Source organism: Elaeis guineensis, chromosome 8, assembly GCF_000442705.2.
Source record: "Elaeis guineensis isolate ETL-2024a chromosome 8, EG11, whole genome shotgun sequence".
Taxonomy (NCBI): Eukaryota; Viridiplantae; Streptophyta; class Magnoliopsida; order Arecales; family Arecaceae; genus Elaeis; species Elaeis guineensis.
In genome coordinates this window covers 1293140-1304043 of record NC_026000.2, presented here as the reverse complement: position 1 = coordinate 1304043, position 10904 = coordinate 1293140, and the positions used below count along the sequence as shown (strand labels likewise).

Genomic DNA, 10904 nt, shown 5'->3' with positions numbered 1-10904 from the left:
GATATTTTCAAACCCACTTGGCAAGCTAGAAAAAATTCATTTGTTTCAAATTTTTAATTCCCAAGCCTGCTTGATCCTTAGATCTACAAATCTAATCCCAATTTGGTTACCAAACAGTAGAATGATTCACAGTATCTTTATCTTTCCACGAGAAGGCTCTCTTAATTTTGTGGATTTTATTAATGATCTATTTTGATAATTTGAAAATGAATATATAATAAGAAGGTAAAGTAGATAGTACCAATTGACCAAAGTTAATTGAGCACCTCAAGAGAGTAATTTGCCTTTTCAAGAAGCTAATCTTGTATTGATTTTTTCAATGCATGGCCTCGAACAACTCTCCAAGACCCTTTGTGATAGTAGTAGACTTAGATATTTGAAAAGAAAGACTTCCTTCGAACGATTCTCTGGTTAGCAAAAATAAAAACTTCCGAATTAATGACCGGCCAAAGAGCTTTTTGTCTTACAATATTATTATTATTGCTATTATTACTACTATTATTATTATATGAAAAGGGACTAGTCATTTAAAATAGAAAAATATCCAAAAAAAAAAAAATACAAAGTGGCAATTTGGCCATTTCATTTTTTCACATGGAAGGGAGACGGGCGGATTGGGGCTTCAATCCACATGAATTCTGCTGGGGAGGACAGAACCCTGAAAACCGAACTCCCACACGTTTCCCTCCTTGCCCTCGACACCCAACCTCACCTTCCCGCTCTTTTTGACCGTTGCCAAGCTCATTTGAAAAACCTGTCTCACCCACTTGTCCAACAAGCTCTCCAGGAATGAACCAGAGGCGATGATCAGCTCCTCCACTGCCATCTGATCCACGCACAACTGCCCCGTCCCTTCTTCACTGCCCACCACCTCCTCGAATGCCTGGTGGAGCTTCAACAGGAGGCTCTCCGACAGCCGGCAGAACCGGTCGGGGCTTGCATTCATGGTGAAACGAGTTGTCATTGATTCAAGAAGCTCATATGGGAGATTCGGATCGCCAGTTTCTGTCTCGTCTGTCAGATCACTGGGAACACCATCCTCTTCGTTATCCCTCTGGTCCACCTCCTCCTCCTGAGCGCAGAGGTTTAGGTCAAGGCTGCTCTCCTCTGTCCTAGATTTCTTCGATTTGTCTGGCAATTCCCTCTCAGGCCTCCTTTTCAGATCATGGGGAGTATTGGCTTCTTCAACCGACAACCTCATCTTCAGGGCACCATCAGGATTCTCATCAGCATTGTCGAACTTGGTAGAGCTCGATGTTGTTAGAATGTAGAAACCATTAGCCAGGCCAGCCTCTCTACCGAACGCATCCCTGGAGAATCCATTTTTGATGCCTTCAGCAATCAATTTTATGCTGTTGGGGTGTGCTCGATCGATGCCTTCAACAAGGACTGCATGTTTTTGGTCCTTCTTGGAGGCCTCTGTGAAGATATCGGTGCGTGAGCTACCTCTGCCCAATGTACTCATGTTAATGTGGATTAGCCTATCACTGGATCCACAAAATATCTCAGCAACTATCCTTGCTAGTCTTCTCTTTCCAATGTGATCATTCCCTTCTATCAGTAGCCAAGTCCCCTTCTTCTCACTTGATCTGCAATCATGCAGTGCTTCGATGATTGAAGGAATGGTTCCGGATTGCCAGGGGATGTTCTCTTCCAGTAGCCGGCTTAACTCTTGTGGGTCTGCCATCTCTCCTCTTCTTTGGTTTTTCGATGTTGCTGAATCTGAGAACAGAGGGCTGCCCAAAGCCAGAGTAGTCCTGACCTCCTGGTTTGCTGGCTTCTTCACAAAATTCAAACTCACTTCAGAAGGCCAATTATTTGAGGCATCTCTCTCCTGCCAGCTCCCAGTTCCATTTGCAATTTGGGGTGTAAAGCTGGCACTTCCATAAATTGCATTTTCGGGCAAGGATGTTGAATGCGACTCGACGAAGGATTTGTTTTGGTTGTGAGGTAAGCTTGTAGACCACCATGGATATGATGAAGCATGAGTGCAGCTCTTTCCAACGAATCCTTGAGTGAAAGAGGGTGGATACAAATGAGCCTGGTTATGTTGGCCATGATGAAGACTTAGGCAAAATCTGTTCCATTTCCTCCTCAATTCAGGCAATGCATCCTGAAATCAATGCAAAGCAGGTGTTACTCATAAAGTCAAGGTCTCAAGTGAAACCATTGTGGTAGAGATAAAAATCTTGCTTTTTACCTCGTGATGACTGTCTGGTTTATGTGGTTGCAGCCAAATTGGCAAGTGGTTTGAGCCATTGCTAGTGTCCCTCTTTTCTGACTTGAAAACTGATGCTTCCTTCTCAAATTGGAAGCGCATTCGGCACAGCATATGAGCTTTTTCTCTTCCTCGTTAGAGTTAAAAGTCTTCAATTCTAGCATTTGGAGAGGATGCTGACCGAGTTTTGTCATCCTCCAATCTAGACCGCTACAGAGCATGAACAGTTAGCAAAAAAGGAGATCAAGTAAGCTAATTAATGGAGTCTCATGTAATATCTTTCTGTTTTCAGATCTGGTATTTCTTCTTTAATATAATTATTGAATAATACCAAAAAGTAGGGTGATTTTCTTTTTCTTTTTTCTTTTTTTTGGCTGGGGGTTCATAATCGAAAGACTACGGTGATACAAGTGGAGGAAAAGAAAAATAAACATGCAAGACAGCAACAGCTCTAATGATGTCTCATTTTAACTCTTTGAGAATATCATCAGAATTGAAAGGAATATGAAAGGGAGATATAGTTATAACTCGCAGCTTATCATGTGGAACATAAATATATGTCACTGTGTTTCTAAGAGTGGAACTATGTAGCAATGGCGGGTTACAGCCAAAGAAAGGAAAAAGAAAAGGACTCTACCCACGAAGCCTTTCTGAGGTGATCCTAATCCCAAATCATGTAAAAAAATCCAAGAACAAGTAAAAGGAACCAAACAACATCGTTCCCTGCATCTTTCATTAAAAGGGAAAGAAGAAAAAACACACGCAACTCCCTTTCGTAGAAACAACAAAGTTGACACTTGGAAATCAGCATTTGTAATGAAAGAGATAAGAAGCTCTTGGTTGGTGGACTAACCTTTGTGCTTGGAGGCTCAGTGCAAGCCCACCCGAGGGAACCACCACTGCCTGGAGCGCCCACTGCGTTTCAAGGGATGGCTGCCTCCTCTGGCACCTCATGTAAGTCTGGTAGCTGGCAGTGGCCAACAGCCACACCTTGTTGGTCACAGCACCACCACCATTGCCATTGCTGCTCCTAAGCTCTGATAACAATCTCCCCATCTCTCTTATCATGTGCTCCACTGGCCTGAAGCCCAGTCCATCTTTGGTTTCCTCATCCACAGCCCATCTCAAGTCCCCTGCATAGATGATCACACCCCCACCAACTCTATCTGAAGCTAAGGAGAATATCCTTCTCCTTAGGTCATCCACCTTCATGTCCACCTCTTCCCTGCTCATGAGCCTAAGGTGAACGTAAGATAGATGGAGTTTGATGAAGCGTGCGGATTTGAGCTCATCAGGGACCTCCCTTCTCTCCACCCTGCCCATAAACTCAGCTACGAGTCCTTCTGTTATGGAAACAGAGTCCCCACCACCACTGCGTTGTTCCTCCTCCCCTGTTTCCTAATCATCACCTCCAGAACCACCCTCAGGTCCTCTTTTTGGGAGGATGGATATACTGCGTTTATCTCGGAAGGTGGCTTCAAGAACTGGGACTGCCACAAGCTTCCCTGGCTTAAGATCTCCTTGTGTGACTCGAAGAAAAAGGGAGGAGAGGAGTGGGCTAAAACAGAGCTTCCTTCTTCTAAGTTGTTCTTGACACAGGTGCTGGAGAAACCAGCCTCTCTCATCACCCTGCTAACACTAGGGTCATCTAAAATAGAGATGATGAGCTGCTCTAACTCCACTTTGATGGCTAAAAGAGGCTGCTGCTGCTGCTGCTGGGGCTGTTGCTGCTGGAGCTCAATGCAACCCCTCCTCTGGTGAGCCTGAGCCCTCTTGAGGGCAGCAATGAGGGCATTTGACAGAGAAGGCTGTGAGTGGAACAAGGAAGCAGAGGAAGAGGGGGGAGGGGTCGTAGGGAGCCTGTTGAGGGCCACATTGAAGCAGAGCTCGAGAGCCCTACACTGAAGTGGGTGGGAGGCAGGGTGATGGGGGTGGGCCTTGAGGCAAGCTCTTCTTAGAAGGTTAGAAGAGGAGGAGGAGGAACTCAGAAGGGTGGCAGCCACATGGAGAGGGGTCACCTGGGCATGGCCTCTTCTCCTGGCCAAGTTGAGGGAGAGCTTGAGAACTGAGGCAGCCTCTGCTGTGAGGGCCTGCTGGACCGTGCAAGCTCCTGTGCGCATTACTTTGTCCCTAATGCCACCCCCACCGCCCCAAAATTGTAGCTCTGTTGAGTTCCTATGGCAATTCCTAACAGAGCTTTCCTCTACTTTTTTTTTTTTTTTCTTTACTAGTTTTTAGTTTCTTTTTCCTCCAAACTTGGTAACACCACTCTCTTCAACTTGGTTTGAGGGGAGGAGTAGTGATTACCACTTGTTGAGAGGAAGGGAATGGAGGTTTGGAAGTGGAAGGGGTGAGAGAAGTGAGAAGGGGGAGCTTTATACAGATAGGTTAGCTTCGTTCTTCTTATAAGCTTTATCGCTTTCCCTCTGTGTCTGTTTGTCCACGTTATTTTTTTCGCCCTGCTGTGGATGTTGCTGTCGCTTTCTCTTTCCACTGCTAGAGTTGCTTTCTCTTTCTGTGCCTTTCTTTTTTTTTTTTTTTTCTTTGTTCATATTTAACTTCAATACTTTTTTGTTCTCTTGTTGTTTGATGTTGATATATCACGATAATTTGAATCTATTGATGAGAAATTAATGGAAGGACAAAGAGAATGTTTGCTTTGCTACCCTATCGGTCCACACGAAAAAGCATGCGTTATGTAGACTCTTCATACGTGAAGCACTGAAGCAGAGACATCACACTCGAACAATAGAGATTTCCCTTCCAGAGCCTACGGAAGAATCTAAAGCCATAACACATGAAGCACATGGTGTAGGATGCCAGCCATTGTATAGTATTTTACAAAGCTTACCGAGTCCTCTTCAGGAGGGCATTGTGGATTACTAGTTCTCCTTGCACGAAGCCGAGATATTGAAAAGCTGCTGAAGAAGATCTTCTCATTTTACAAGAAGATCATGCAAATATACTACTATCTTACAGAGTGTTATCAGAAATATAATCGTGGTAGAGCACTTTTTTTTTTTTAATTTTTTTTAGAGGCATGCTTTCAGAAAGGTAGCAGAAATGGGACCCGCAGTTCAAATGAGTTCAGAGGCCTTCCCTCCTTTACCATATCATTCTTTGAACGCCAGACAAAGCCATCAGAAATTTCAAAAGAAAACAAAAGGGAAAGCAGAAAAGAGGTAGAAAAAGAAAGGTTCGAAGTGTGGCTAAAGCAGCAGGGAATTTTCTTTTAACTTTAGACACATACATGTTTTTAATAACTTTACACATGTCTATATTTATATTTACATACATACATACATACATACATATGAGTGCTATCTCGTTGTCTCAAAAGAAAAAGACATACCCGTACCAATCCTCGTAAGAGACTCTGTTATATTCCCTTTCTCTCCCTCCCACCACCTCTCCCACCAAGGTATCCAAAAAGCAAGCTTATGTCTGCTCCTCTGCATTATACTAGCTTTGGTTCTTTTCGGACCCTTCAAAAGTCATGTAATCTCTAAACTCCATCCATCCTAAACCAACTTCCTTTCTTAAACCTTGCACTTGGTTATTTATCATTTTGATTATTTGTTGCTGTATTGCCAACAGTTGTTAGGTCATTTGGTTGTCACCTTTTCTCAAGGGCTTGTTTCTGGAGGAGTTTAATGATTGCAACCATTGTGGCGATATTTTACTACCATATTGCTGAAAAATAAGATTGTTTGTTAGTTACTGTATTAGCCACCCCTAATCATTTTCGAAAGGATGAGGTGCCTGTATATTTATAATGCATGTATATTTTTTCTTTTAGGTCTTTTAATTGCCACAGCAGTGTTTCAACACCATGAAAAGGCAACATGTTAAAAGAATAATCTGCCACGATTTTTCATCTTTAATAATTTTTTCATTTAGAGTCTTTACATCTAATGTTTTTGAAAAAGAACACTTGATATTACATTATACTTTTATGGATTTGGAATAAAATGGTTTTTTTTTTTTGTCCCTGAATTTCTTGGAATTGCTAGCCATGGAGATGATAGAAGTTTTTATGTAGTCAGCACTTAGGAACAGATTAATTGCATGTTGCTAAGATATTAAACAGGCCTTTTCTGAAAAAAGATAGGGAAGGTCGGCATACCAATTACATCCCTGTATCATCTTTTACAAGTACAACATGTATTTTTGTGCATGCATATGCCTTGTTATGAATGCACACTTGTTATGAATGTACTATTTGTCTAATCCTGCATTGTCTTTTAATTCTATCATGGTTAATGCATTCTTATAATATTTTATACATCCATTAATAGGAGGTATGTTGGGATAAACTCGCACACAAACACAAATAATAATGCCACTGGTACAAATGGATACCAGAATCGTACCTTCAACGCAGAACGAAAGAAAAAATATAGGGAAGAAGAAGAAGAACACACAGATTTACGTGGTTCGGAGATCAAAAAGATACTCCTACGTCCACGGGCGGAGGCGAAAAATTTTCACTATGTAAGAATCAATAGTACATCAAAAGAGAAGCTTACTAATCTCTCTCTCTTTCTCTCCTTTTAATTCTTTCTCTCGTGAAAAATATATTAGCAGAATGAGAGGAAGAATATCTCTTGAAAGAATCAAAAAAGAAGGAAATCCCGTTGCATTGCCAAAAGAGAGACCCGCGTGTGGGGAAAGAAAATCTCGCTGAAAAGGAAATCCCGCTGCATTGCCAAAAGAGAGGCCCCACCAAAATCGTGGGCAGAAACGGAAAGGGGAGACTGCTCTGTTGGCCGAGTCAACCTGACAACCAAAATCGTGGGCAGAAACGGAAAGGGGAGACTGCTCTGTTGGCCGAGTCAACCTGACAAATCTCCACCTTTGGCTTGGTCAATACGAATGTTCTCCACAATGTTGATCGATCTCCTCAAACTTAAATTCTCACAAAAATAATAGTAGAAAATTCTCATCTCCTCCAAAATCCCGAAGGATATCCTCAAGTGCTGTAGACTCCAACCAAGTCCAAGCAATGTTTGAACTTAGCCACTGGAAGAGGTTTTGTCAGCATGTCAGCTGGATTGTCTTCAGTACCAATTTTCTTCACAACAATATTGCCCTGTGCAATGACTTCTCGAATGAAATGGTACCTTGCATCAATGTGCTTCGTTCTCTCATGAAACATTTGATCTTTAGTGAGATGAATAGCACTCTGACTATCACAATATATAATAGTCTCTTTCTGTTCCAAACTAAGTTCTCCAAATAAGCCTCTTAACCACATAGCTTCCTTCACTGCCTCTCTTGCTGCCATAAACTCTGCTTCTGTAGTAGATAATGCAACTGTAGGCTGAAGTATAGCTTTCCAACTAACAGCACAACCACCAACTGAGAAAACATAACCAGTAAGAGATCTCCTTCTATCAAGATCTCCTGCAAAGTCTGAATCAACATATCCAGACAAAACATCACCGTTCCTGCCAAACTCCAAACAAGTGTTAACAGTACCTTTCAAATACCTGAAAATCCATTTCACTGCCTGCCAATGTACTTTACCAGGATTTGACATATATCTACTCACAACACTGATTGCTTGTGAAATATCTGGTCTGGTACAGACCATAGCATACATCAAAGAGCCAACTACATTGGAGTATGGAACACGTGACATATACACCTTTTCATCTGTGGACTGAGGTGATAAAGAAGCTGAAAGTTTGAAGTGAGCAGCAAGTGGTGTAGAAACTGATTTGGCATCCCACATGTCAAACCTCTGAAGAACTTTCTGAACATAACTGGTCTGTGTCAAAAATAATTTACCTGCACCTCTGTTCCTCTGGATCTCCATCCCAAGAATTTTCTTTGCTGCTCCTAAGTCTTTCATTTCAAACTCACTGCTGAGTAAAGCTTTCAGCTGATTGATCTCAAAAATATATGCTGCTGCAATCAACATATCATCAACATATAACAACAGATAAATAACAGAATTACCTGACAGTTTTCTGAAGTAGACACAACTGTCAAAACTGCTCCTAGAGTATCCATGTTGTGTCATAAAGGTATCAAATCTCCTATACCATTGTCTAGGAGATTGCTTCAAACCATATAATGATTTTTTTAGTAAACAAACATGGTCCTCTTTTTCTTCAACTTGAAAACCTTCAGGTTGCTGCATATAAATCTACTCTTCAAGTTCACCATGTAGAAAGGCTGTTTTTACATCCATTTGCTCTAACTCCAAGTTATGAGAAGCAACTAATGCTAGTAAAACACGAATAGAACTATGTTTCACAACAGGTGAGAAGATATCATTATAATCAATACCTTCTACTTGACTGTAGCCCTTTGCAACCAACCGTGCCTTGAATCTAGCATCTTCAACACCTGGAGTACGTTCTTTCTTCTTGAAGACCCATTTGCAGCCAACTATCTTCTTTCCTTTAGGAGCCTTCACTAACTCCCAAGTTTTATTTCTCAGGAGAGACTCAATCTCTTCCTGCATAGCAACTATCCACTGAGCTGAATCCTCACGAGATATAGCCTCTGAATACCCAAAAGGCTCATTAGCATCAAGTGTTTCCTCTGCAATTGATAATGCATAAGCAACCATATCTGCATATCTCTGAGGTAGTCTAATATCTCTTCTCTGCCTATCTCTAGCTAGAGAAAACTGCTGTATTTGTGGAGTTTCCTCTACCTGAGCTGAATCTGTCATCTGCTGTTGTTGCTGGGAAGAATGCTTCACAATAGTAGAACCACCGCTTTCAAACTCCACCTGTTTCATGCTATTACCTGAAGGACCTGCATCAGATGAAACAACTTTCTCCTCTCTAGGAGATAACATTGCAGATTCATCAAAAATAATATTTCTCTCAATCAAAAATTTAGGAGATTTAGGATCAGGACACCAAAATCTGTATCCTTTCACCCCTGATGCATAACCAAGAAAAATGCACTTTTTAGCTTTTGGATTTAATTTACCATCATTAACATGAACATAAGCAGGACATCCAAAAATTTTCAAATCAGAATAATCAGGAGGATCACCTGACCACATCTCTTCTGGAGTCTTGCATGCAATGGCTGTAGCTGGAGAACGGTTCACTAAATAACAAGCTGTAGACACTGCCTCTGCCCAAAAGTCTTTGCTAAGACCTGCATTTGACAACATACAACGGGCTCTTTCTAAAAGAGTTCTGTTCATCCTCTCTGCCACTCCATTTTGCTGTGGAGTGTATTTCACTGTACGGTGCCTGACAATACCTTCATTTTTACAAAATTCATTAAACTCACCAGAGCAAAATTCAAGCCCATTATCTGTCCTCAGCCTTTTAATTTTCTTCCCAGTTTGTTTTTCAATCAAAACCTTCCACTGTTTGAATTGCCTGAACACTTCATCTTTATGTTTAAGCATAAACACCCAAACTTTTCTACAATAATCATCAATAAAAGTTAGAAAATACCTGGCACCACCTTTAGAAGGAACACGGGCAGGACCCCAAAGATCAGAATGAATATAATCCAGAGTAGTCTTGGTTCTGTGAATTGCTGTTTGAAAGCTGACTTTCTTCTGCTTCCCAAAGATACAATACTCACAAAAATCCATCTTACCTGTACTCTGACCACAAAGCAAGCCTCTCTTGCTCAACATAGTCATGCCCTTTTCACTCATATGTCCCAGTCTCATATGCCAAAGTTTAGTGACTTCTGATTCTGACATAGAAGGGGATGCAGCAGCTGCTGCACCTGTAACTGTAGTGCCCATCAAAGTGTACAAAGTACTGGACCTTTTGGCTTTCATCAAAACAAGAGCACCTCTACAAACTCTGAGAACTCCACCTTCAGCTGAATACTTGCACCCATTGGCTTCAAGGGTGCCTAGGGAGATGAGATTCTTCTTCAAGTCAGGAACATTTCTAACCTGTGTCAATGTCCTCACTATGCCATCATGCATTTTAATTCGAATTGAACCTATCCCAACAGTCTTGCATGGGGCATTGTTCCCCATCAAGACAACTCCACCATCGATCTGCTCATAGGTGTAGAACCAGTCCCTGTAAGGACACATGTGGTAGGAGCAACCCGAATCTAAAATCCATTCATCCTTGGATCTGTCAATATTAATAGATAAAACATAATCATAGGACTCATCTTTTGCAACTCTAACCTCTGCTGCATTCTCAGATTTTTCTGCTTCTCTTTTCTGTTTGTTTTTCAACTTGTAACAATCAATTTTGATGTGTCCCTTTTTCTTACAGTAATTGCAGACTTTAGACTTGTTTCTTGACTTTGATCTGCGCTCTTCTTTCTTTTTCTCAAAAGTTCTCTCTTGAGACCGGCCTCTGGCCACAAGGCCTTCAGAAACTCCTTCACTGTTACCACCAGTTAAGTCCCTATCCATCAACTCTTTTGAAAATAGGGATGATTTCACATCTTCAATAGAAATAGAATCTCTACCATAAAGTAGAGTTTCTCTAAAGTGTTTAAATGATGGTGGTAAAGAGCAAAGCAATAAAAGAACTTGGTCCTCATCTTCAATCTTGACTTCTAAATTCTCTAGATCCATAAGAATAGAATTAAATTCATCAAGATGGGTTTTTACAGATGTACCTTCAACCATCTTCAACATAAAGAGACGCTGCTTCAAATGTAGCTTGCTGGTGAGAAACTTTGTCATGTACAACGACTCTAACTTGAACCACAAAGCAGCCGC

At 41.3% G+C, this 10904-nt stretch overlaps 1 protein-coding gene across 1 annotated transcript; it reads right to left on the bottom strand.

Moving 5' to 3' along the window:
* Positions 1–516: 516 nt before the first annotated feature.
* LOC105050849 (protein SMAX1-LIKE 4) lies at positions 517–4481 on the bottom strand. Its single transcript, XM_010931034.4, is given in 5 exon segments — positions 517–2113; positions 2201–2310; positions 2313–2428; positions 3072–3585; positions 3588–4481. Coding segments are annotated over 5 exon segments (2982 nt in total). The 5' UTR covers positions 4339–4481; the 3' UTR covers positions 517–622.
* Positions 4482–10904: the final 6423 nt, after the last annotated feature.